The sequence below is a fragment of the Anser anser genome (genome assembly GCF_964211835.1).
Source record: "Anser anser genome assembly, chromosome: 9".
Classification (NCBI taxonomy): domain Eukaryota; kingdom Metazoa; phylum Chordata; class Aves; order Anseriformes; family Anatidae; genus Anser; species Anser anser.
The window spans coordinates 18,318,760-18,345,816 of NC_139729.1; the positions used below are offsets into that span (position 1 = coordinate 18,318,760).

Below are 27,057 nucleotides of genomic sequence, written 5' to 3' on the forward strand. Positions count from 1 at the left end.
GGGGTCTGCATTGATTTTCATCCTCCCCTGCCCTCCAGTGCTCCGCGGTCGGCGTGGATGCTTTCAACCCTGCTGTGCCCAGCAGCACGGGCTGGATGCACATTGAACTTGCATTGCCACTGCCAGCCTCGCAGTGTAAACACAGACTTTGGCCCTCGGTGATCTGGCTTGAAAGAGGCATCAGCAGGCAAAGGAAGTGTCACACGAGGCTTAGAGCTGCTCCTGAAGTGCAGGAGTTGTTCCAAAAAGCTATAGGAGGTTGTCATGGTGGAAAAATGAGTGCATGAAGGACCCACCCTGCAGAACAGGCAGGGAAAAAAATAGATCACAATGTATTCAGACAAGAGCACACTTGCCTGCAAAAATAAAGCCCTGCGTTTGACACATTGCTGAGCTATTAATTAGTTTGATCAGCTTGCCTGGGTGTGTTAACATGAGCGAGAGCTGGTGTTTGTACAGTGATGAGCTGTTAAAACTTCCCAAACAGAGGCAGAAAAAATGGCAGAGTGAGATCTCCCCTTTGCCCAGAGCCTTCCTGCTATTCTTCCAGTGCTTTTCCACTCATATTTTTCTATTTTACCCGGCTGAGTCTCCTAGGTGCCATTTCTTCCCCGGCACAGAACCAGGGACCCATGGGAGCGAGAGAAGCGGTTTCAGAGCTGAAAGCCAAGGAGCTGTCAGCCCCCAGAGCACAAAGGCAAGGAATGGAAAAACCACCCCATTTTCCTCCCCCCAGACCTCTTCCCTCCCAGCTTCTGGGGGGCTGCACGTAGCCGAAGGGGCAGGCGAGTTACCATTGCCACTTTAATGGCAGAGGCTGGGGAGGGCTGGGAGCTGCTGCTGGGGGAGCGGTGCCAGCACATCCCCGTCTCCCTGCCCCTTGTTTTTGTGCCTTTTAACGCGCCGCAGCTGTACCCGTGCCTGCCAGGGGTGTCTGCAGGGTGTACGTTAACCAGCTCAAGCTGAAGTTGGTCACCAGCTATGAAAGTTTTGCTCTTGATGTCTCCGAGCTTGGCGTTTCTGGACGAGGGGGCCACTTGCACCCTAAGGCAGCCCTAAGGAACGATTCGGGTTGTGCAGGCAGGAGAGGTCAGGGTTTGCTTGTTCCTGGGGCAGGGAAGGGGAACCAATGTCCCATGGCTCGGTGGGCAGCGTGCAGGTCCTCACCTCGCCAGGAGGGAGTCAGGCTTCGGACCTGCAGCTTTGGCATCTGCAGCTCTCGCTCCCGAGCAGAGTCCACATCCGAAGCTGCTCTTTTGCCCTGGGACAAAATGCAGAGTCCAGCCAGCCCCGAGCCCTGCAGGAGGTTCCCAGCCGGCTCTCGCCTTTATCCCGACTGCCACCAGCGGAAAGTTTCGCAGGAACCAGACCGCAGCCCCAAGCCCAGAGCAGCTCGGGGTGGAGAAGCTGAAATCGGGTCCTGAGCGCGGGTCCCAGCTGCAGCACATCCCCGCAGCTCTTCACTTCTGTGCAGGTTTTTTTTTCACACGTTCTTGCCTTCTGTTTTTGCTGGAGGCTCCCGTCCCTATTGAGAGGCAAATTTTAGCCATCTGGCAAAGCAGACTGTAGGATAAAAAAATGAGAGAGGGAGAAAGAAAAAAAAAAAAAAGCACACAGTGTGCATGGGCACACACACACACAAAACTCTGGAGATTAGGGAAGACAAAAACTTCTCAGCGGTTGCTGGAGAGGAGAGGAGAGGAGAGGAGAGGAGAGGAGAGGAGAGGAGAGGAGAGGAGAGGAGAGGAGAGGAGAGGAGAGGAGAGGAGAGGAGAGGAGAGGAGAGGAGAGGAGAGGAGAGGAGAGGAGAGGAGAGGAGAGGAAGAAGGAGAGAGTCTTCAGCGCAGGCAGGTCCGTGTGTGCGTGCGGGGATGTGGGGAACCGTTGCAGGCAGGGGAAGGCGTGACCTGCATGGAAAATGCCAGACAACTCCAGACACACACGCAGAGGCGCGCACACGCTCACAAATCTCCGGCCAGAGATAAGGCGGACAGCGGAGCGTGGGGAAGGAGGCGAAGCCGGCCCCCGCCGCCCAGCCAGCCGCCCTCCCCTGCCTCCCCAGCCCCTCGGGGAGCTCTCCCGGCAGAGACATGAGGTGAGTGCCTCCGGGACGAGGGGCGATGCGGCGGGGGAGAGCCGCGCACGGGCTCCGGGGGGCACTGGGGGGTGGTTGGGGGGCGGCGCCGGTTTCACTCCGGAGCGGGACCGGGACTCGCGGAGAGGAGCTGGATGCGGGGCGAGCCGGCGGCGCTGAAGGCCAGGCGAAGCGGAGGGGGTGATGCCCGTTTCCGCCAGCCCCCGAGCAGAAGAGAAACACATTTTTTTCCCTTCGCACATTTTTGTGGTTTCAGACGAGCCGTCAGAAAAAGGCATGTTCAACCTCAGTCCGCTCGGATGAAAAGTCGGCCCAAGTTTGTCGGTGCCCCGCAACTTTGCTTTGTACCCGGGGGCCGGGGCGAGCGGTGGCACGAGACAGATGAGCCCCAGAAAACTACTGCCCTGGTTTTGAAAGAACGCAGACAGGTTAAAAATAATCCGCTTATATAGATTCAATTTCCTCATCAGCATACCTTAATCAAGCCCTGCTTCTGAAACCGTGTGTGCGTGCACGTGTGGGTAGTTCCAGCGACTGTAATATACACCTACAAGCCTCTGCCAGGCCCTAGTACCTATTTTAGAAAGCGGAAATTTTCTCTAATGGCTCTAATTTCCTGCATGTTTCTGTTCCTCTGTGTGCTGTAAAAAGACGGAGGTCTCTCCTCCGGCCGAGTCCCATGCAATGCCATGGGCGTTTGAGTTTGCACCCCCAGCCCGGGCAGGGGCTTGCTCCCCCCTTGCACTGAGAACTGCTCCGCTGGCGCTCGCCTTCCTGCTCGAATGGAGCTCCAGGCTGGTGTGCAGTCAGCTGGCGGCTGCAGGGTGACCTGCCATCGCTGTCCTCTGTGCCCTCCTCGGGCACAAACAAGTTGGCAACTGGGACAAACTCTCTTGGATCAGATTTTTTTTAAATCTGAGTTTGATGACAAAAGGTCTCTGTGGATCTTAACTTCTGTGTCCTTCTTCATTTGGGGTGAGTGGTACCCTAAGAACTGAAGAGAACTGAAGAGGGAAAAGAGAAGAGAGAAGAGAAAAAGCAAAATGAAGAGAAGCGAAGGGAAAAGTAAAAGAGAAGTGAAGAGAAGAGCAAGTAAGAAATGAAGAGAAGAGAAAAGAAAAAAGAAAAGAAAGAGGAGAAGAGAGGAGAAGAGAAGAGAGGAGAGGAGAGGAGAAGAGAAGAGGAGAAGAGAAGAGAAGAGAAGAGAAGAGAAGAGAAGAGAAGAGAAGAGAAGAGAAGAGAAGAGAAGAGAAGAGAAGAGAAGAGAAGAGAAGAGAAGAGAAGAGAAGAGAAGAGAAGAGAAGAAAAGAAAAGAAAAGAAAAGAAAAGAAAAAAGAAAAGAAAAGAAAAGAAAAGAAAAGAAAAGAAAAGAAAAGAAAAGAAAAGAAAAGAAAAGAAAAGAAAAGAAAAGAAAAGAAAAGAAAAGAAAAGAAAAGAAAAGAAAAGAAAAGAAAAGAAAAGAAAAGAAAAGAAAAGAAAAGAAAAGAAAAGAAAAGAAAAGAAAAGAAAAGAAAAGAAAAGGAGTGTGCTAGCGGGGAGCAATGTGCAGGTCCTGCTGCTGGGGCCCTGGTCCGTCCTCGCCCCGCTGCAAAGCAGCGTGCTGTTTGCTGAGAGTCGGTGATCCCCGTTTGGCAGGGTGACGCTAAGCGGGAGTAACAACACTAGTTATTGCCATGATGCTTTCATTAAACCGATTCAGAACGCATCATTATTTTATTAAGCATCCTGATGTTTACTCTTGTATTAAGCGAAGATTTGCCCATGAGCTGTTAGTCCAAAGACGTGTAGCTGGTGGCTGCAGCTGCCAGGAGTGAGAAGCATGGAGCTCCTGATGGTGCCTGGAGCTGCAGAGGTGCCTTCGGATCCCACGGGACACCTCCGTCACCCACCTTTCTAAGGGGTTTTCCCTCCTCAGAGCCATGTGCAGCTCCCACCCTCACCTCCATGTCCCTGCAGAGAGTTCGCTGCTGGTGGCATGGTGCCACAGCTCCTCTCCCAACCTGGCACACTGGTCTGTCTCAACTGTGCAACCTTACACAAACTTGTAAGGGTTTTGGGGAAGAAAAAAAAAAGCACTTTTTGGAAAACCACACTGAGCCCTGACAGGCTTTGGGATAGCCAGAGTTTCATTCGGTTTCCCCGTGTGCTTTCCAGGTACCCCCTGGCCTGGTCCTTCTGTGCCTGGCTGCTCGGCGTGGCGGATGCCGTTGAGCTGACGGAGATGTTTGGGGAGATCCGCTCCCCAAACTTCCCCGATTCCTATCCCAGCGACTCAGAAGTGACGTGGAACATCTCCGTGCCCGAGGGATTTAAAATCAAGCTGTACTTCATGCATTTCGACTTGGAGTCGTCCTACCTCTGTGAATACGACTACGTGAAGGTGAGCGGTGGTATCAGGGGACGCATGAACGGGCAGGTGGGACATGCGTTTGGCCAGCAGGGAGAGGGCAGTGCTGGAAAAGCTGGGAATGAGGTATTTTTCCCCATTTATTGGGCACAGGAATTGTCAGTTCAGTGGACAACAGGAAGAGCACAATAAGCTGACAACATCCATTGGACTAACCAGTGGGTGGGACACCCAAATCAGAGCCCAGTCAAAAAGGACCAGATTTCTGAAACTACAACACTTAATTCTCATTGCATCCTGTGGGATTCACACACCTGCGTGCTGATGAAATCCCTGTGGCAAAACCCCCAGGCTGTGCTCCTCTGATGCCAGGCACGTGCAAGGAGGCCCCTGAGCTCAGCACCCTTGGCCATGTCACGGCTGTGGGGACACCCAGCAGAACCAAAAATAAGGGTTAGACCTGAGCTTAAGGCTGCAAGCTGGGGTCTGCATGCAGAGCAGCCTTCCTACAAGCAACTGGGACAGACCCACAGGCTCCTTTGTGTTCACTACAAACCCATATCACAGCCCAGGTCCAACTTCTGGGGCCACTGCTGGCAAATACCCTCAGCGCAAACAAGCTCTGGATGTTCCCAGAGAGCTGTCATGAGCAAAACCACAAAAGATTTCATTCTGCCTCGTTGCTGGGCAGTAACCCATCAGAAATGATGGTGGGCCGCATGCTGTTGTGCCGCAGAGCATCCTTGCCTCCTTGCAACTCTGTGTCTCCAAACAGGGTTCTCCACCTCCAGGACAACTGGGCTCTCCATCTCTTTGAATTTGGTCAGTTTTGGTGCTTTCTGGCAGGCCAGGTGCAGCAAGCAGGTGCTTCCTACATTTCAGGGCTGAACATTCATCACCCATCGCCCAGCACAAGCCTCACCCTGCCCCTCTGCATGGAGGCAGGTGGAGATTGCGCCCAGGTCTGGAAGCACTCAGCCCCAGTGCTAGGTGCCAGCTACTTGCAATTATTGTTTTATTCTCGCCCTAAGAAGACAAAGCAAACATTTGCATTTTTTTTCCTCTTGGATCTGTTTGCTGCTTTAATTTCCCCTTTGTGCTGGCACTCATTTTGCTACTAACAGCTCTCATTGAGGTTTGATTAGTTCTTTCTGCTTCTCCTGGATCTTCTCCAAGCACAAGGGCCAGGGACATATATAGAGATATATTGCTCTAAGAACTCAATAAGCTCAAGGAGCAGATTTCTTGGAAACTTTCCCCATTCCAAGCTTTACCCCTCCTCCTGCCCTTCACCCCCTGCTCATTTTTCCTTTTTCATAAGGGCTCCCTGTTATTTGGCCACGGTGCCAAGTTGGCATCACAGCTTTCCCTGCTGCTGGATTTCCATAAGAAGGCGGCATTTTTCACAGGGATTTAGATCTCAGCTGTATAAATTTGCTCTGGGCTGTAGCTCAGCTCACAGAGCCTCTACCACAGAATTGCATTTGAAAAGTGCCGAAAACGCTCAGAAACGCCCGTCTGGGTGGATTACAGGTGATCCGTAAGCTGCTCAGCTGGGTAGACGTGCAGTTTTGTTGCTACTAAGGCATCAGCTTGGAACACGTAAGGAGAGCAGCAGATGAATAGAAGACCATTTTCCTCCTTGGGAAAACCCAGCACGTATAGATGTGTCTGTAATACTCTGCCAGCCCCGCTAAAGAGGCTCATCGTGGCTCAGAAAGCCAGAGGTGCCACCTCTCTGTTTGGTACCATCTCCATCATATTCACTGCCGTAAGACAAAGATCAAACACAGGGGCTAAACAGCCCCGGTGCAAGGTGGGGACCCAGCTGGGGTCAGGCAGAAAGCCACCGTGCCGTGGTTTTTGCCTCCCTCACCTCCTCGGCTGCCCACGTGCCCCAGCTCGAGCAGTGCAGAAAGTCATCCCCAGCAGCAAGCTCGGGGCCTGCTGAGCTGCGAGCACACGCAGGTCTCTGCCTTCGGGGTGGTCTTCGGAAGGGAACAGTTTCCAGAGCCCTGAAACAATGGCTAATTAAAACAATAGCTGTTGATTTATATATATCCACATGCATGCGCGTGCGTGTGTGTATATATAAAACGAACGTGGCTCCTAGGGAAACGTGGCCAGCGGGATTGTTTGTGCAAATGGGGATGGGACGGGTGGAGGAGGTAAGCGAGGAGGAGCAGGCAGCCCCGAGCAAGTAGGAAACACCAGCCTGCGTGCTCCTCCCCAGGCTCAGCAAGCACCCAGTGCTTCTGGACACAGGTCTCCAGCAACCCTAGGGCAGGAGCAGGGAGATGGGAGGTGCAAGGTTCTTGCCCCAAATGGGACAGGTGCCTTCTCTTGAACCAGGGGAACCAAGTGGAGCTTCCAGGGGTGTGAGTTAAAACCTCAGCATGATTTTGCAGGGTTTCTTGGGAAGGAGCTGTCTGCTAAGTCTGGGAAACCTCCACTGGGGAGAGGATGCACGCATGTGGGGAAGACTCAGCTGCAGGCTCTTGCTCCCGGCTGTCCCATCCCTGCCTCGTTTCCAACAGCAAGCAGCACAGCACCAGGCATTTCGCACAAAACCCCGCTAATCTGGGTGTTGCCTCCTTCCACGCACTCCGGCTGCAAGGCGGCTCCGCAGGGGCCGTTCCATGCCCTTCCCTGCCTCTGAGCCTCTCCTCCCCATGTCATGTTCCCAGTGTCTTCAGCCCGGCACTGCGATTTCTCGGCCTAATGAGCCATTTATATATATTACAAGTGGTATGCTTTGCCCTCGTCAGTCCAATTAGTGCATTCCTGCAGGGCTGGCGGCCACGTTTCCGTGTTGCCGGCTCTGTGCTCCTTTCTGGTGGCAGGCGCTGAGCCGCCCGGCCAAATTCCCCACGGTGCTGGGGGGGCTTTGTTAACCCAGCCGCTGCAGGAGGCATCGCCGGGACGTCGCTGCTCCAGCAGCCAAAGCCGGGGCTGTCTCCTTTCTGTGTGCCCTGGGCACAGCCTGCATCGCCACGTGCGTTGTGACAGCCTCTGAGTCCCAGCCCCAGCCAAAAATCACGGGGACAGAGCCGCAGCCAGGGCAGGGACCCCCCTCCATCCATAGGGGCAGGCATCGTAACAAGGAGAGCAGAGGCAAAAGCAGACAGCAAAGCTGGCAGGAGGCAGTGGCACGGGTAAATTTAAGGCACGAGAGTGTCGCTATGTTTTATTTTTCGAAGCAGGCTTCTTTCAGCGTATTTTTATAGGGAATTTCTCCTCGGCAATTGATATTTCCCTCAGGGACACATCTTCTCTAGTGAAAACGTCGACATCATGACCCGAGAGGGAGAAACTCCAAACAAACAACCAGGATTTAATTACCAGCCTGCTCGCTGGATGTAAATGATCTACGAAAAAGTATACAGTCCTCAGCAGAAGCAGCAAATATTAACCAGGGAGGATGACCTCTCTGTTTAGTTTACAGCCGGAGGGCTGTCTCTGCTCCCTGCGTCCCGGGGCATGGGACCCGTCACAGATAAGGGGCTGCCGATACCTTCGGCGAGGCCCCACGGCGAGAGCATCCTCGGGCAGGGGCACGGGCACGGGGGACATTTCCCTGTGCATCCCCGCAGAGGTGACGGCAGCACCGGCCCCGCACCGAGGAGCCGACTGGAAAACGCCGCTTCCGACAGCTTTCCTCCCCAAAAAAGCGGTTTCTGCAGAAAACGCAGTGCTCGTGCTGCTGCAGCCGGGGCTTCAGGGGAACGAGCCCGCTTTTCGCAGCAGCCAAAGAGCCAGGCTCGTTCGCTTTTTGGAGATGGTGCTCCCGTTTTTCAGCCTGAAATGATGTTTTGTTTCAAAACACCCTTTATTTTGGATTTTTAAACGATTCTAAAGCACCACAGTATATTTCAAAGCGATTGAAACCAGATGGACCCCAAATTACTTGTTTTCCTTTTTTTTTCAGAACTCTGTTTCACAAAAAAAAGAATAAAATTCAATTGGGTTTTTGTCCCAATGCGGGACGCATGCTTTTTCTCCAAATTCTCAAAATCTATCATCGGAAAGTCTCTCTCTTTTCTGGCCAGCTCTTGCTCATATGAGAGGATGGAAAATATCTGGAGGCAATGTCAAGGCATGCTGAGCTGCCATTTCCATGTTGTCTTTCCCTGGTGTAAGCGAGTTTCCTCCTGCATGCTCAGCCCTGGGAAATTTCCTTTTCTCCCCGCACCCTCCCCAGCCGGCGCATCCCGAGGGTCTCGGGGAGCCACGGTGGCAGCCGCAGGAGGGTCCCACCTCACCGAGGCCACGCGAGCTGGGGGTGGCATCACAGCACCCATGGGTCCCCGAGCTGTGCGCTTTGTTATGGCCTTAATAACGTGTTCTTGGTGTGAGCAAGGAGGGCTGGCGTGGTGCAGAATTGGTCATGTTCCTCCCCTGGGGGGTTATTCATATTCAGAATATGACAGGGTGCTGGGAGCAGGGACAGGGACCAGGGGTGGGACTGCAGGGGAAGGAGATGGGGTTGGTGCTGAAAGGGTCTTGGGGAAGGGACGAGGGAAAAGGAAGGGATGGGGCTTCCAGGGAACACAGGAGGGTTTTTCACGGGGATTGCAGTGCTCCCAGGCATGGGCAAGTCTGTGCTGTAAAGGCTGCACAGAGAGGCTAGTGGGCATGCTGAAATGACAGCAGGGCATGATGGCCCCTCCATCCCCTCCTGCAGCCCCCTGGGTGCCATCCTCTCCCCATCCAGGATGACTTCAGAGGGCTGCCACGGGCAGAGCGGGTGGGACACCTCGTCTCCCCTCACAGAAACCCTTTAACAGCTTTACTGCAATGCCAGCATCCCAGAGAGCCAGAGCGAGCCCAGCCCGACCTCCTGCAGGGAGGCACTGGAGGCTCTCCAGGGTTTCAGACACCCACAGCGGAGTACATTGAGGGGTGGCCAAGCACCGGGGAGCACCCCAAGGACACGTCAGCCCGTGTGATTTGTATAAGCCGAGCGCTCACCCAGCCTTTCTGCTACAGATTGAAGCAGAAGACCAGGAGCTGGCGACCTTCTGCGGCAGGGAGACGACAGACACCGAGCAGGCCCCTGGCCAGCAGGTCATCCTGTCCCCCGGCCCCTACATGGGGCTGACTTTCAGGTCCGACTTCTCCAACGAGGAGCGCTTCACTGGCTTCGACGCCCATTACACGGCCGTGGGTAAGCAGCACACAGCCTTGGGACCCGCTGGGCGCGGGGGGCTGCAGCGTGTGACCCCCCTCTCCTTGCTGTCTCCCCACCATCCCACCCAGACGTGGACGAGTGCCTGGAGAAAAGCGACGAGGAGCTGGCGTGCGACCACTACTGCCACAACTACATCGGCGGGTACTACTGCTCCTGCAGGTTTGGCTACATCCTGCACTCCGACAACAGGACCTGCAAAGGTACTGGCCGGGCACAGCAGGGCCGTGGGGATGGTCACGCAGACGAGGCCCTGAGCAGGCAACAGACCTACTAAATACGGGCAAAACTGCCCTCTCCTGCTGCCAGGAGGGATGAGGTGCCTCCTCCCCTGCAAGCCACTAGCTTGGGACAGGAGAGTGCCCAAGGCCTGCAGTCATCTCATGAGGAATGAGATGTGGTTTCTACCTCAGCTAAACTCTAGAGACCTCCTCAAGTAGGAGAAATGAGATGTTTTAGTCTCTGCCCTGAGTATGCCTGATGAAGGTGAGATGGGTTTGGCTCTCAGCCCAGGACCTTCCACATCACAGGCATATTTGGAGCTTGTCTTGCGAGGTTCTCCTTGCATGGACCCACATTCAAGGCCACGGACCCCATCCCACAAAGGGGCTGAGCAGGCAGGGTGCCGGGTGCAAGAAAGCAGAGGCTGGGACAAAGGGGTGCTAAGAGCTGGGTGCCCATCAGCACCCCTTATCCTGAGTGTGGCCGGGGCTGGGGGTGGCTGACGGGGCGCTGATCCGTCCCGGCTGTGTTTCAGTGGAGTGCAGCGACAACCTCTACACCCAGAGGAGCGGGGTGGTCACCAGCGCCGACTTCCCCAGCCCCTACCCCAAGAGCTCGGACTGCCTGTACCGCATCGAGCTGGAGGAGGGCTTCTTCATCACCCTGAGCTTCGAGGACAGCTTCGACGTCGAAGACCACCCCGAGGTGACCTGTCCCTATGACTACATCAAGGTGAGCTCCCTCTGCCCCACTATCCTGTCGTACCCCCGGTGTCCTGATGATGGGGCCAAAATTTCCCCAGTCTAAATGGAGATGATGAAGCCAGCAGGAGCCCCATGATAGTTGAACCTCTTACCACATCTGATGGTGACCCATTTTCTGGCCCTAGGCCCAGAACCAGTTCACATTGCCCCACCACACGGTGATGAAGCGTCCCCGTGCATCATCCTTGGGGTGAGGAGATCCCCAGGGATCCACCCCCCCTCAAGCCACCTCTTTCCCTTGGCAGATCAAAGCTGGCCCCAGGGAGTTTGGCCCTTTCTGTGGAGAGAAGTCCCCAGGACGCATCGAAACCCAAACCAACAGCGTGCAGATCCTCTTCCACAGTGATAACTCGGGGGAGAACAGGGGCTGGAAGCTGTCGTACACAGCAATCGGTAACACCTGCTGCTTTCATCTGTTTGCCGGGCTTGGGAAATGGGAAGGAAGGGCTTTATACACTCTGTAGGTGGAGACCTGGAGTTCGGTGGCCCATGAGCCTGTTCCTGAGCCATGCTGGTGTAGGTTGATGGCAAGGGCAGAGCAGGATGCTCGGACCTGGCCAAGGGGGTTGGACGGTAGTGCTGGGACTCTCCACTTGCTCCACTTACTCAGCTAAGTGTTGTTTTGCTCTGCTTGCTCTTTATTCAAAGGAAACCCGTGCCCATTGGTGCAGCCACCCATCAATGGGAAAATCGAGCCTTCCCAAGCCAAGTACACTTTCAAAGACCAGGTTGTCATCAGCTGCAACACCGGCTACAAAGTACTGAAGGTATGGGGTGACGCTGGGAGGAACCCTTCCTCCCAAAGCCATCACATCTCTGCTTGGGAGAGCGAACATGACCCACACCCCCTGGGCCTCCTCGCCAGGGTCTAGGGCACAGCCTCCTCTGGCAATTTTTAGCTAGAAAGTCCTCTTCCAGGGAGGTCTGGTTATATCTTTATTGACTGCCAAGAATTTGGCTTTTTATAGGCTCGCACATTGATGGTGTTGTGGTTTTTGTTTTGTTTCGTTCTGTTTTTCTGCACAGGATAACCTAGAAAGCGAATCCTTCCAGATCGAGTGCCTGAAGGACGGGACATGGAGTAACAAGATCCCCGTTTGCAAAAGTAAGGAAACCCCACACACCCCCTGTCGATGTCCTTTTCCTGCTGAAATTTCATGCTGGATAGAGCTGCCCTGCCAGAGCGGAGCTCCTTACTCAGACCCAGCCAGAGAGACTACGTAATTCTGCAACACTCTCTTGGCTCTTTCTTGGGTAGCATAACGGGGCTTGGTCCAAATGCCACAAGCAGGAGGTTTGTGCTTTCCCTTAGATTACTCATAAGTTGATTTGTGACCAGCTCTGCTGCCTTCCTGTCAAAGAAAGAGCAACCCTGGCTCTTGGGAGCTGGGTGAGCAGTAGCACTGCGATGGCTCTGCTGCCACGTGAAGGATGGCAAATTTGGGGCTGAATCCTGCTCTCGATGTGAGAGCAAGGGCTTCATGAGATGGGAAGACTCCCTGCTGTCTAGAAAACACCTACGAGCTTCCACAAAGCTTGTTTGACCGCAAAACCTGGGCATGGATCACATCAGACTCACCTCTGTGGTGATGCACCTTCATGAATGGCTGCTGCTGGAGGGAGGGAGGTGGCTGGTCCCGGGTGAGTGAGGTGGGGTTGTTTGAGCTGTTAGATACATCTGACACCATTTGGGATAATCTGGTTCCTGGTCCAAATTTCCTTCCAAATGGAGGCTGCTAAGGTCATGGGCTTTAGAGTGGTGCCAGGTTCTAGCTGGGCAGTGCACAGCTAAGAGAAAGGGGACACAAAAGTTGCCCAGATACTTACAAACCTCAAAAAGAGAGAAAAGAAGGAAAAGAAAGGAGATTCCATTTGCATCAGCTCTTTTTTGTCTAACCCAGCTCCTCTCTCAGCTCAGGCCCGGAGCTGAGCTTCTCATGTACCTGATAACACCTCTTTCCTTTCCCCAAACACTCACCAGTGCCCTTCAGCCCCAGAAGGCACTCACTGCTACTCAGCCTGCTGTAAGGCTGGCCCAGAGAGGGGAAAAGCAACAAACACTCTCAGGGAAGGTCCCAAGACCTTCCAGGACAGGCAAGATGAGATGCTCTCAAGGGGTGTGGCACCCAGGTGCTCCCCTTCTGGGCATATCTTTTTTATTTTAATGATGTCATGGATTTTACCTTAGGAGTGTGTTTTTGGAGTTTTAGATCACGTTTACTCATTCAAAATGAAAAATGAGGGGTTGTCAGACATGCTAAATAGATTCATATCTGAAAGGGCTTCTTACAAAGTATGGGATCAGTGACGTCTCTGCCCCACCAAAGAACTACCCCTCTCATCACCAGCTTCCCATTGATTTTATCCAGCTTGGAGAGAGATCAGATAAACACTGGCATTGCCTAGAAAAAAAGAAAAGAAAAAAAAAAAGTAGATATTTTTAACCCCCAAAGCATTAATTTTTGGAGAACATTGAACTGATTACCTGCACTATTCCGTTTGGGCTGGAACTGGTCCCTTCTTGTGTGAGATAAATCACTACGCTAAATTTCTGTGGCTTTCTTGGAAAGCCAAGAAGCCCCTAAATGGGCAGTCCAGGCCTTCAGACTGCCGTGCCTCCCACCTCCCCTGTACGTCTGGGAGAGGCAAAAATGGTTTGAAAAGAAGAGCAAAAAAATAGAAACCTTCCCCAGCCAAGGTGGATAACATCCAGCTCTGCAGCCTCGCCAGCTTCTCCCAACCACTGTCCCCAGATTGCCCTGGATGAGCCGAGCGGGTCCCCATCAGGGTCCCCACCAGGGTCCCCATGGCTCCCGGTGCTCATTACAGATCTCTGGTGTTTTGGGGGCTGGGTTTCCTGCATGCCTCTCTCTGCTCGGCTACTAATTGAGCTTTCTCTCTCTGCTCTCCTCCTTCCCCTCTGCCTTCGGTGCAGCTGCAGACAGAGCCGACAACCAGACAGACAGAAGAGCCGGCTCGGAGCAAGTGGCTGTGTGAGGCTGGCGCCGGCCGCGCCGCCGAGACGGGCAGCCTGCCTCCGTGCCCCTCTCTGCTCTGTCCCGCACCCAGGGCAGCTCCCCTTTGCCTCTGGCTGCCAACTCCATCTCCGCGGCTTGTCTAACCGGCATGGCGCTCCTAACCCCCTGCGCACGGTGCTTTCTTAACTCCGTCTCCAGAAGGGAAATTCGGAGCCGAGCCCCCCTGTCCGTCCATCGCCCCCCTGGGAAGGTCCCTGCCTGTCCCCGGGCTGCCGCCAGCTCCTGGCGCATCCTCCGCACCCCTCCGGACGCCCCGGCCGTGCTCTGCTCCCCTCCGAGCCGGCGGTTGCGCAAGGAGCATCGGCCCCGCACATGGTTTGTTTGTTTGGATTTAACCTCCCGCTGCCCTTCCTCCCTGGCCCAGTGTCGCAAATAAGAAACACTCCTTCCTCTCCTCTCTCCGAGCATCCTTTCAGCTCCCCGGCCCCGGGTGAGGGAGGATGGGGTGGCATCAGCAGCCTTCTCCTGACCGCCCTTGGGAGGATGCGTGCGGGACCGAGCCCTGGCAGTGGTACGGGGAATGCTGCTCTGTGTACCCTTGGTCCCCGCTGCTGGCCCTGCGGAGGTGAGGATGGGCTGGTCTTGGGATGGTCACAGCCAAAAGAGGCCAGAGCCCGGTGTCTGGCCCCATCTGTGTCCCCAGGAGCCCAGGACGTGCACCCAGGGCTCCTTGAGGTGTCAGGGGCTGCACTACGAGGGTGCTGGGAGGGGGACCAGAGGCTGGGAGAGGAGGAGGAGAGTGCTGGGGAGTTCTGCATGGCTCTGCTCTTAGGAAGATGGAGACACTAAACAGCCCCTCTCCCAAGGCAAAAGTCTGGAAGAGCTCAAGGCACAAACTCCCTTCCCACTCCCTTTGGGCAGGACCCGGGACAGCAGTGGGGCAGCACTTCTGTGCAGGAACCCCTTCTCCAGGCTTCAGGGCTGCCCTCAACACGTGGGACACGCAGGGAGGGAACAGGTTGTGCGGGCTGGGGGGCACAGCCCTGCAGCCATAAATAGCCCCAGAGCAGACGTGCCGGCCACATCGATCCCCCAACACCCATTCCCCTCTTCCTGCAAGCCCCAGCATCCCCCAGCACCTTATACAGGTCTTACAGGTGCTGGTACCATGGCACAAAACCACTGTGCTCCTAAGCATGGTGGAAAGACAGCAGGAAAGCTCGGGGACCCTGGGGCTGGTGACAGAGTCTGTGTCCCCTGCTCTGCCCCTTTGTGAAGCACAGGCACCCCGAGCCTCCTCCAGCCTGGCTGCACCCATCCTATCGCCCTCTGTTCCTGCCAAACCGCAGCAGGGCAGAGGGGACCCTGGTGGACAGTGAGCCACAGCATTTTGCCATAAACCAGGCTTTTTTCACCCGAGTGGGTGGCTAACCCTGAGCATCTGTACATGTCCCTGGTGCCAACATTGCTTCTAGTGATTTTTTTTCTTCGTTAGCCTGGATCACCATGGTAAGGCTCCTGACTGTGCTGCCTGCCCTGATAGCCCCCTCCCCATCCTCAAGCACCCAGACCCACGGAGCTCACGTGCCCCTGTTCCACTGGACCTGCTTTGTGCGAAGTCACCCATCCTCTCAGCTTCAAAGTGGCAGAGCCCAGCTCCGCAGAGCTGCACTTCCCAGGCAGGATGAGACCCTGGGTGGGTGGCACAAGCCTGGTCCATGGGAGAAGAGGCTGGGCAGGGCATGGTGAGGGATATCGGGGAGAAGAGGGACCACAGACAGACCGTGGGAAAGGGCAATGGCACCCTGGAGGTTGGAGCAGGTAGGTTTTTCCCTACAGCTGCCCGTCTCCCCCTGTCTGCAGAGCAGCCAAGCCATGCTCTCCGTGTCCTTCATCCCTGGTTGTCACAGGAGAGCCAGGACCCAGGGGTGCTCAGCCTGCGCTGTAAATGCCTATCGGCAAAGCTTGCTGAGCAGGTCCAGAGCAGGAGGGATGGGGCTGCGCTACCGACAAAGCCTGGTGCGTGCAGGAGGTGTTTGACGAACCACTGCCTGCTTTTTCCTGCCCATTCATAAGGGGTGCAAAGACAAACTGCGGGAGCATGTCCTGACAGCTCCTGCCCACCTGCGCACATCCCTCCCCCTCTCAAAGGTACAGCAGATCGCGTCCTAAACACACAGCTCAGGACATCCTAGGAGGGATGGGAGCCGAGCCAAGGAGCTGCCTGAGCCGTGCCAGGCTGTGCTCCTTGCATTACCCTAAAGAAGCAAGGTGTGGGGCTATAGGAGCACCCTGGGGCTGGGCACCCTGAAAATATCACAGGGCTCAACCCCGATTCTGTGTTGGCTTTCAGTTGCTGACTGCAAAGAGCCGCCGGAGCTGGAGCATGGCTTCGTCACCTTCTCCTCCAGGAACAACCTCACCACCTACCGTGCGGCCATCCAGTACCACTGCCAGCACCCCTACTACCACATGGCCCCCAACAGCACCGGTGAGCGGGGGGACCTGTCCCCATGGTGCGGGTGGGCACGCGGGGGGAGCCAGGGATGGCCACAATGGGGTCTCCGTGCTGGGGAGAGCACCAGGTCCAGCAGCCCTAGGAAGGGCTCCTCAAGGCTCCCCATCCCAAAAACCCAGCAGAACCAAAGCCCTGCAGAGAGCAGTGGGATCATGGCAGACAGAGCTTCACGCTTATCCGCCAGCAGAGACACCACAAGGGGTTTTCACAAAACACCACAGGTCTCTGCACCCTTTGGACATGGCTCTGGGCGGCAGCCAGGGTGCACACATGTCCCAGCCCTCCTTCCTCCTCCTCCCTCAGTATGGAAAGCCAAAGAATTTCCTCACATTCCTGCCTCCCTGCTCATAGGCCTGTGCCTCTGGTCCCTGCAGCCAGCAATCGGTAGTGTAACGGGCAGCAGCAGCACTAATGGGGTGGCAGCTCAGAGGGCTTAAAAAGGAGGTCGCAACCTGGAAAAGGGTTCAGAGGGTCCTGGTGGCAGGGCAGCATCTCTGTGTCCCCACGCTGGGGCCACAGCCCAGCTAACACGCTGCTCTCTTCCAGCCACCTACACGTGCGATGCATCAGGGGTGTGGAGGAGCGAGGAGCTGGGCACGGCGCTGCCGTCCTGCCGACCAGGTACTGGTGGGGATGGGTACCACGGTGAGGGGTGCGGGGATGTGCGGGGAGGGGGCTGCCTGCCCAACCTCACCTGCTGCTCCCGGGCATGGACCCTCTCCTTGGTGACAGAGCTATGCGCTGTACGTGTCCGCTGCTGCAATGTACGGCAGAGAGGGCAGTGGGGATGGGGCTCAGGAAGGCAGCAGCCTCAGCAATACGGGCACGTTCAGCCCCCAGCATCGCTGGAGCTGGCTCCAGCCAAGGGCAGAGCACGACCTGCCCGGTGGCGCCGGCTCCCAGCTCCCATTAGCAGCGTGTCCCCATGCAGGAGCAATTAGCACGTCTCCGAGCCTTGCAGAAAAAAACCAGCCCCTTCGCAGGGCCAAAAGTCCCAAGCCTTTGAGCAGTGGCAGAAACATTTGCAGCCAGCAAGTTTCCAGGCCAGGCGCCCGCTCGGGATTAAACAAAAGTCCCTGGGACGTGGGCTGGCCACAGCCGGCTGCAGACGGGGCTGGCAGCAGCCCTGGGTGCAGGCTGCGGTCGGATGTGCGGGGACGGCTCTCCGGAGCGGTGCAGGGACACAGCGGCAGGGCTCAGCCCCACAGCAGGTCTCGCTGGGTGTCTGCTCTCCAGAGACCGGGGCTGCGGCTGCTCTTGTTTCGGCAGCTGCTCCTTGCATCCCTCCTTGATGTTTCAGCCTGAAATAATTTGTGCCGGGAGCATACAGGGACATTTTTCGGGGCCTTAGCTGCCTTCATGGGCCATTTCCAGGACTCCTGATTAGTGACAGAAGTCAGGGAGGCTTCAGGAAAATGGAAAATCCCAGGGAGAGGGCGACGCTCTCCTGAGATTGGGATCTGCAGGCAGCAGCTGGCCAGCTGCTCTTCAGATCTCCCCTCGTGTCTCACGCTACCTCCCCATCAATAGAAACTCCTCTTCCAGGCCACGCCGCGCCTGCCTCTGCCATTAGTGGGAGCATTTGCAGCCTGGTCAGCGTTTTTGATATGTAATTTAATAGAATAAATATTTGGCTGGATGCGCTTCCTCTAAAATCATCTCCCTGGGATGGCTGTCAGCTTCGGTGCAGCAGAACAGCTGGGCTGGGCTGGGAGGCAGGAGCTCTTAGCCCGAGCACGTTTTCTGTTCCCTGCAGCACTGGGAAAGGCAGGGGAGTGAAGCGCAGGCAGATGCTCCCCGCACACTCTGAAGTCGCAGTTTTCCTAGCAGCAGCCACAGCAAATCCACGTTAGCAGCTCCCGGTGCTCCTGCCCCAGCTCTCAGCTCTGATCCCATCACCTTGGGACCCTCTTTCTGGGAGGCTCAGCATCCTCCCCTCCCAACACAAGGGCATGGGGCAGAGTCAGAGCAAGACCAAATCAGCTCCCACAGCCTCCCAGTATCATCAGCACCCCTGAGCGCTAACCAGCCTGGGACTCCCCTCCCTGGCACTGCCACAGGCATGAGCCAGCTCCAAGAGCACCACCTTTGTCCCAAGGAATATGTTCCCCAAGGGTACCTTGGGTTCTCAGAGCCACCTTCAGCTGCTGAATTCCTCTTGGAGGGTGACAGCACATGGATAAAGCACCTGGAGGCAAACCAGGCATCACATCAGGGCCCCTCAGACATAATTCTGGGTCTGCTGGAGCTGAGCAGAGGGAAGCTGGTTTGGCTGCCAGAACTGCGGTGAAGACTTGGGATGCAGGAGTAAAGCCCACGGTGCTAGGCAACATCCCACGGCCAAGCCTCCTCCGGCCACAGCTCCGCCGGGAGGGTGAATGCCATGGCTGTGACACCACAGGCCTCGTGATGGGTCTCAGGGCGAGGGGTGAGGCTGGGCTGATGTAAGGCTCCAGTCCTCCCGGTGGCGTTCCCCTGGCACACGCTGAGCAGGAGCCCAAGCGGCTGGACGGCTGGGGAAGGGCTGAGTGAGCTCGCGGGGCAGCGTGAGGCTGCAGGATTACTCACTTGGCCTTTCTGCTTCTGAAGTGGTGTGGGTCCAGCCAAACCACTCCAGAAACTGAACTGCAAAGTGAGGAATTGCAAAGCGCAGGCGGGCCCACCAGCCAGCTCTGTCTCCCACCTACCAGCACAACTGTACAACAACCCTTCACGTTGCAGCCCTGCTTTACTGCAATCCAGGCCTGGCAGAAATCCTAGCATCCACCAAGTCTTTGACACAGCAGAATTCTCCTTCTATCTCCTCTTCTGTAAGGAGTCTGGTAACACCATCGTCCACATCTGGAGCACAAATCACACAGGTGTAAACCAAGACTAAGATCTGATCCTACTCAGAAAGCTTGAAGTCCCACCCTGGCTCCCCCTTTGCTAGGCCTGTGCCTGCCTTCAGTGGCAGGAGATGTGGTACAGCTTTGGGGTAGTTATCACTGGGTAAAAGCCTCCTCCACATCCCCATGGTCTGCTATGAACTGTTCCCATGGTCCATTCTCACTCAGCAGACAACAGACCATTCTTTCCACCAGCTAAGACCACTCTTTCCACCCACTATTTGCAGGGCAAGTCCTCCAGCCCCTCTGGAGTGCAGGTCTGGCACATACCACCCGTTTGCACAAGTCCATATTTTTCATCAAAGGCTTTTCACCTCCCATCATGACAGGGCCACACATACTGCAGCCCTGCCCTGACAGGCACTAAGAGCTTGACCTTTCCGAAACTTAGCGGATACTTTTTGGGACAGGGACCCACCCAAGCTGGTAGCCAGAATTGTGCCTAGAGAGACCACGGCCTCATGGCCAGGAGCATTCACCTTCTGTTTTCACAGCCTACAGCAAGGGTGGGAAAGGAGAAGGCAGCCAGGAGGCTGCTTTTTGGAGCAAACTTGCTGGGACAACCTGGGCCTTGACTGCCCATGGCTGAACCCATGTCGGAGTCCTGCAGAGCTGGGACAGCAGCCAGAGGGAGCTCCTGGCTCTGAAGATGCCTCTTTCACTGCCCCAGCACCCGGCCTAGCGGCCAAGCTTGGTCTCAGTCCTGTCTCGTTGCCAGCTGAAGGATGGCCTGTTCTGGACAGGCTGCCATAGCCATAGGAGCCATGCAGCCATGCTTCAAGGTGCTTGGGGAGATGCAGAGGGAGATCGGACCCTCTTACCCCCCCGAGAAGGTATTTCAGGTCCCAAAGGTGCAATGATGGATGGCACTGAGCAAGGTGCATTCATCATTGCAGGTAGATTATGCCACAGGCCTAGCGGGGAGCTCCTGGGGGAGCTGCCTAGAACCCTCCCTTGGGTCTCCCAGGGTGCCATGTGGGAGCAGATGACAGGATTGGGTCCCCCACCCTCACCTGGGGAAAGGGGGCCCAAATCCTGGAAAGCAACAGATTATACCGTCCCATAGACAAGAGACTTCTCTAATCTATGCCTCATTGACCACAGCCACGAAAAGCATAGACAGAGGGCTTGGTATAGTTACTTTTAACTCCGGGAGAGCAGCTCCCTATTGTCCTGGACCCATGAGCAAAGCAAGATGCTCTGTGCTCCAAAAGTGTTGCTGAAATAGCTCAGGCCAACAGAGAGAAATAGCTTCATAAGGGCTGAACAGCTAACCATCCTCATGGTTATGAAGATAACCAGCTACGTGGCATAATCTACAGGGAAGTCCCTTTTCATTTGTTCCCCAGATAAGTGCTGGGAGTAACAGCGCTGTCCGTTTTGTCCCCAGTGTGCGGTCGGCCGGCTCGTGCTCTGCCCGGGATCATCAAGCGCATCATCGGTGGGCGCAACGCAGAGCCCGGCTTCTTCCCCTGGCAGGCCCTGATTGTGGTGGAGGACATGTCCCGGGTGCCCAACGACAAGTGGTTCGGCAGCGGGGCCCTGCTCTCAGACTCCTGGGTGCTGACAGCCGCCCACGTGCTCCGCTCCCAGCGGCGAGACAAGACGGTCATCCCCGTTTCGAAGGAGCACGTCACTGTCTACCTGGCCCTGCACGACGTGAGGAACAAGATGGAGGCCGTCAACCGGACGGTGGAGAGGATCATACTCCACGAGGAGTTTGACATCCAGAACTACAACCACGACATCGCTCTGGTCAAGCTGAAGGAGAAGGTGACCATGGGGAAATACGTCATGCCCGTCTGCTTGCCCCAGTTCGAGCACGAGCTGGAGGGACCTCACCCCAACACGCTGGGGCTGGTGGCTGGCTGGGGGATCTCCAACCCCAACATCACCGTGGATGAGATCATCAGCTCGGGCATGAGGACGCTGTCCGACATCCTGCAGTACGTCAAGCTCCCGGTGGTGCTGCATGCGGAGTGCAAGACCAGCTACGAGTCCCGGTCGGGGAACTACAGCGTGACCGAGAACATGTTCTGCGCCGGCTACTACGAAGGCGGGAAGGACACTTGCTTGGGAGACAGCGGGGGAGCCTTCGTCATTCAGGACCCGGGAACCCGGAGGTGGGTGGCCCAAGGGCTGGTCTCATGGGGTGGCCCAGAGGAGTGTGGCAGCAAGCAAGTGTATGGGGTGTACACCAAAGTCTCCAACTACGTGGACTGGGTGGAGAAGAAAACAGGCTCCTCAGAGAGGTGGACATTTCTGGACCCTGAGCTGGAGAGATGAGTGACTAAGCACTGCCTGCTGCCGCAGCTTCCTTTCTTCTTGTTGTTTTTTTAATATGCTCCAGACTCTGGTCTTTCGCAAGCAGTAGCCACGATGCTCAGCCGCACTTCGGGCCTTTGCCAGCCCTCCACGTCATCCATTTCACTTGGTCCCACATCCCTTTGCTTGCGCTCTTAGGAAATGCTTGCTAGGGAGCTGGGGGAAGGGAGCAAAGGGTGAGATCTCATCCGGCATCCTTAGCTCATGCTGCCGGGCTCCAAACCTTGCCCACCCTCCCAGGGAGGCTCCCTCCAAGCTATGACAAAGGCACAGTGACAGAAGCGGCATTTCCCTGCCACCAAAGCCTTGGGCCATGCACAGAGACTTGCTCACACCCTCACAACTCTCAGGCCAGCTCTTTCCATCAGATGATGCAACTGGAGGAGCAACAGGGGCTGTGGACAGCATGGGGAACATGGACAGGCAGGCCTGGACCTCACAGGGCCCCCTCACTGTGTCACGCACCTTTTCTGGGCAAGGAGCAGTGAGAGAGCCCTGTGGGTTTGCTGGTATTTATGTTTGCAGACAAACATCCCTTCCCGATGGCATCTCAGGTGATGTCCACCTGGCCCCGGGGATGTGAGGATGTGTCCACGTTAGCCCTAAACTTCAGCCATGGCTGGAAAGGTAATGGCTGCTGAGATGGCACCGACCCAGCATATGGGATGGCCAGGTAAGCTTAGCTTCCTTCAGCAGGGACATCAACTCCTTCACTTGCCAGCAAAGCCCTCCTATAGCTGTAAGCAACATGCAACAACTGCCTGCTGTTCTCTCTGCATGCCTCTAACCTCCTTTGGGCCTGTCCTCCTCCTCCTCCTCCTTTGGTTTTGCTATGCAAGAAATGAGTCAACAATAAACGAGCCACTCTCCATTTTGCTATCATCCAAAAAGCCATTTGTAGAGCATGTAGAGGAGCAGAAGGCCTAAGGAAGGTCTAATTTGCAGACACGCTAAGAACTGTATTCTTGGCTATGTCATGTAACTGCAAGGTATTTTTATATATATATATTTCTTTTTTTGATACTACATTCTGTAAAATATCCAATGTCATGTAAGGATGGTTCTGTGTAATCCTCCTCTTGAGAACAAAATAAAACTTTAATATTTACTGAGTTTGTGCCCTGAGGCTTTTTTTCCAGGCAGATCAAGGTCAAGGACTGAGGGCAAAGGCAGGTCACAAATCTGTGCCACGCACCCCTGCTCCTTCTCCATGGCATCTGCTCTCTGTCCATGTCAGACCTTATCAACCATGCCCTCAGCTCCACACAGTCCAGCTCTGCATCACACAAACTCTTTCCACGGCCAAGACAAAGGCTGGAGCGTACTGCACAGAAAATGTAAGGGAGGTGAGATCCAGTGCTGGAGAACTGACCGTAATGAATAGACTACACATTCCCAACAAGCAAGACAAGCAAGCCACGTCTGCAAGGAGCATTTTAAGGAAAGCTAGGCTGCTGGGTCTCACATGGTGTAGTCATCCTGCCCACCCATGTAGAACAGTGCTGCAAAATACCAGCACACTTGAAAGGATGGAGCTCCTTAGCCTTCAGTCAGGTTCGACAACCTGTGGGCTTTACAAGCCTGAATACTACCCAGTCTCACAGTGATCAGTGCCCAGAAACATCCGTATCACTTTGGGAAATCTGTCTGCAATTACCATCAGCTTCAGCAAGCATTTGCTGAGCAGAGAACGGCCAAGGCCCTCTAGAAACCTCCCCATGGACCATTTCCCAGGCTTCTGGTCACTGCTGGTAACGCAGGCTGCTTTCCATACTGCCAGCGACACAGAATCAGAGCCCCTCCATTCCACATGGCCTGGGAATGCAGCAAGTACTCAGGACCATATGGCTCTTTGGAAACCTTTGGAAACAGCAGGAAGAGTCTGGGAACCCGCTCAGGGTTGTAAGATCCAAGTGATGGCCTCGAAGTTGCCTTCACTCAGGTTTAAGGAGAGGCACTCCATATCCTTTTACTCCACCACAACCCAGTAAGGGCGACTGCGAAGTCTGGGGGTTTACATCCCTCACATCTCACTTTCTTCCCTCTGGTTGCAGTGTGTGGGAAGCCCAGGTTTTCCAGGAATACCACGTCCCGGCCCGCAGGCAGACACCTCTCCCAGCGAGGAGCCTCCCCCTGGATCGCTATGCTCTCTCGGGGCGGCCGGCCCTTCTGCGCAGGTTCCCTTCTGGGTAAGACCATCCTCGGGGAGATGCTGCAGGAGGTGAGAGCCGGGCTGGGAGTATCCTGCCTGTGGTTAGGGAGGATCGTAGGACGCTGGGAGCCTCCAGCCTGCTGCTGCCCAGGGACTCCCAGGCTCAGATGTGGTGCCCTTGAGCTTCACCATCCTGCTTGATGAAAATACTGATGTGTTTTTTGAACATATGTAAAGATTTGGTCCCTCACAGGAGCCCACAGGGTGACTGCTCCTCGTGTTCGTTGGAGCCAGCTTCACTTAATGCTCCCTTCCTCTTGAACTACAAGAGAAGTGAGCACCCCTACTCCCATGGCTTCCTCCTTTTGTGCAATTCCCACTGCCAAAGGCCCAGGGAGCTGCGCTGCCACTGGGCTTTCTCCCATACGTGGTGAGCAAGAGCATCTAGGGTGGACTCTTCCGAGGGACACCGATGCCCGGGGGTTGTTTCCTAGGGAACAAGTGGATTGTCACCGCAGCCCACTGCCTCCACAACGAACTGGACGTGGAGAGCCCCCAGCTCCGCAGCTCGGATCTGCTTGCCCCTTCCTCCTTCAGGATCATCCTGGGTGAGCAGAGCGCTGATGGGGGGTCGTGGAGCCATGGCCAGGGCTCTGCTTTCCGCACGGTGGCTCTGGGCACAGCTTGAAAAATAACCTGTGAAAGACACATGCGGAGCACCCAGCCACGGTGGGAGCTGCCCTAATTGCCGAAACGCCATGGAGCCACCTCCCTCTTTGGTACAAACATCTCCCTGCCTCCCCTCCCTCCCAGGGAAGCACAGCACCCTGAGGCAGGATGGCACGGAGCAGCAGATGCACCCCAAAGCCCTCCTCATCCACCCGTCCTACCGCCCTGCCACCTTGGAGTACGACATCGGGCTGGTGGAGCTGTCTGGAGCAGCAGTGTTGAACGACTACGTCATGCCCATTTGCTTCCCTGACCAGAAGCAGCCACGAGGCAAGAGCTTTGCTGCCCTCCTCTCCCTCCTCCGCTGCGGGGAAGGGGCTGCAGGAGGGCTCAAGAGGTGGAAGGGAGCAGGGATGAGGAGTGGCAGCAGCCAGGGCGTACCCCAAGAGCGGCTGGGTAATGAGCCAGGGTGGGTGCAGGGGGCACCTCGATGCGTGTGAGATGTCTTGGGGAGGTGGAGAGGGAAAGAGCCAGGGTGTTGAGGAGGGGTAATGGCAGGGAGGAAATATCATATGAAGTGGTGCTGGAAGGGACCTCACAAGGACTCTGGCTTGGCTTGGGATCAAGTGAAAGCATCCCTGGATCATGCTTCTCAGACCTCACCGGGGAGTTAGATAGCATATCAAGACAGCCTTCTAGAGTTGGAGCAACAGCTTTTGGTGGTGGTTAGCCTCCTCAGAGACCGCATGAACCTGATACACTCATCATTGCAGCTCTGAGTGATTTGTGAACCCAGAACCACAATCCCCTCCCTCTCCTCTTCCCAACCCCTTTGTCCCTTATCTAAGTGTAGCCCAGACATCCTGTCTGAAAACTGTTTCCCCGGGCTGCCACACACCTATGTGAGGTCCAGGCGGCTTTGCCTGCTCCACACGTCTCTTCTAGCTTCCTAGCACAACTACGGGACTCCCCAGCCCCGAACCACAGCTCGGATGGGGGAGCTGGGGCAGGAGCTGCCAGGCAGGGGCAGCCTTCAGGAGAAGGGAGGTGGGAGGCAGAGGCAGCATGCAGGTGGGCAGGAGGAGCGTCCGACCTCTGAGAACCAGCAGGCAACAAGGGCAGCACACACGGTGAGCAGTGCAGCATCTTCTCTTTCCCTTTCAAACACCCTGGTCATCATCAGTGGTTGGGAGAAACCCTTCCTGCAACGGCTTCCCGAAACCCTGATGGAGGTGAGAGCTACAGCTGGCCTCAGGGCCCGGTATGGATGTAATTTTCAGCAGGACACAGCACTGCCCCATGTCCCCATCACGGTGGGGTTCCCTCCATGGGGCTGCGGCTCACGCGGCACTTGGTGAGAAGAGCTGGAGGCTCGGGAAGTGCTGCTGAGGAGGCTGGGTGGGGGAAGCAGGAAGAAATGAACCAAAGCACTTGTGCTGCAGGTAGAGGTGCCCATTGTTGAGCACAGCGAGTGCAGAGATGCCTACGCCAGGCTCCACAGAACGGTGACCGATGACATGATCTGTGCCGGGGAGAAAGAAGGTAAAAATCTGTGCCATTTCCAGCCTCACATCCCAGTCCCTGCTCCCTGCAAGGCCTCGGTTCACTCCACCAGGGTGTCTGGGTTCCTGGAGAGGTTCTGCAGCAGTTTTCACCCCGTGCAGGTGGGACCGATGCTTGCAGCGGAGATTCAGGGGGCCCCATGGTCACCTTCAGCCCCAAGAAGAGCCACTGGGAGCTGCTGGGCACTGTGTCCTGGGGGGACGGCTGCGGGGTGAAGGAGCAGTACGGGGTTTATTCCAGTGTCATCCAGAGCCTGGAGTGGCTCAGGAAGGTCACAGCAGTGGAGCACTGACTTCCCACCCACTCCCAAGCACAGGGAGCCCAGTGGGTGATGCAATGGGCTGCTAAAGCTCAGGTGTTGATGTGGACTCATGCCTATCCTACCTGAAAAAAAGGGAAAGAAAACAGATTCCTCAGCCCAGAAGAAGGGAAAGAATTGTGGAGGAGAGGAGTTTATTCCTGCGGACCCAAGGGGAGTGCTCGCCTCCTCACCGCTGCCCACGGTTGTCCCAGCTCCCTGCCCCACGGCAATGCACAGGTTGAAGGCAGCTCAGAAACGGTCCCCAGGGTCTGCAGATTGCAGAGAAGCCTCTCGAGGCCAGGAATTCTGCAACACCGCTGAGCCCTTTGGCTTTCAATAAACTCCCTCTTCAGAAGTGCTGGGAAAAAAAATATTTATCCCTGAAAGCAAACAATTAAACTGAAGCGCATGCAATATATCTCTTGTTCCTAAGCGTCACGGGTGAAACGCTAACAAAATCCCCCAGTATTGCAAATAACCCTTCGTCTCTGCCAGCTGGGCTGGTGTCCAGCAGTGCATCCACCACCCGCCACTACCGACCGCAGCGGTGGCTGATTTCAAAGCCCTTGGGCTCTCCGTTTACTCTGTCAGTTTATTTTAAGCTACTTGGGGGTCAGAGATAACACACCAAGGGGAGAAATGCTGTGGTTCCACCACCACTTGTGGTTTCACCTGTGCAGGGTGGATGCTCAGAGGAGCTCTGCCCTGTGCAAGCTGGCAGTGCGTCTGCTCAGCTACAGCCCCTGCAGCTTCAGGGGCTGAGACAGACCTGGACTGGCCAGGAATGCAAATTGCAGGGAAAAGCAAGAGGTGAGATCCTGCCCTTCAATTATTTATAGCACTAGCATGTCATTAAAGATGGGGTTGGTGGCCGGGGGAGAGCACAGCCAGAGAGAATAAAAATTAAATCTGGGTTCAATCAGCATGCAGAAAATACAACAGGTAAGTGACTTTTGTTTTAAAAGGGGTGAAGAAGCAGCCTGTCCCTGCTAGCTGTTGTTGGGAGAGCACATCCTCACAGCAGGGGCTCTGCAGCAAACACGGATG

At 55.7% G+C, this 27,057-nt stretch overlaps 1 protein-coding gene across 4 annotated transcripts; it reads left to right on the forward strand.

Moving 5' to 3' along the window:
* The first annotated feature begins 1,774 nt into the window (after positions 1-1,774).
* Positions 1,775-26,427, forward strand: MASP1 (MBL associated serine protease 1). 4 transcript variants are annotated; one of them, XM_083849239.1, is made up of 17 exons: positions 1,775-2,095; positions 4,250-4,475; positions 9,432-9,609; positions 9,702-9,833; positions 10,388-10,584; positions 10,862-11,009; positions 11,265-11,383; positions 11,643-11,721; positions 15,948-16,085; positions 16,659-16,733; positions 20,391-20,918; positions 23,380-23,514; positions 23,972-24,085; positions 24,291-24,476; positions 25,311-25,378; positions 25,589-25,688; positions 25,811-26,427. In XM_083849239.1, the coding sequence occupies exons 1-17, from the start codon at positions 2,091-2,093 to the stop codon at positions 25,999-26,001; spliced, it is 2,619 nt and encodes an 872-aa protein (XP_083705365.1). In that variant the 5' UTR covers positions 1,775-2,090; the 3' UTR covers positions 26,002-26,427. The 4 variants fall into 4 exon arrangements, 3 of the variants coding, with proteins under 3 accessions (XP_083705365.1, XP_083705364.1, XP_083705363.1); XM_083849238.1 differs by lacking the exon at positions 20,391-20,918; XM_083849237.1 differs by lacking the exons at positions 23,380-23,514; positions 23,972-24,085; positions 24,291-24,476; ... (1 more) ...; positions 25,589-25,688; positions 25,811-26,427 and having other exon boundaries at positions 1,779-2,095; positions 20,391-22,434.
* Positions 26,428-27,057: the final 630 nt, after the last annotated feature.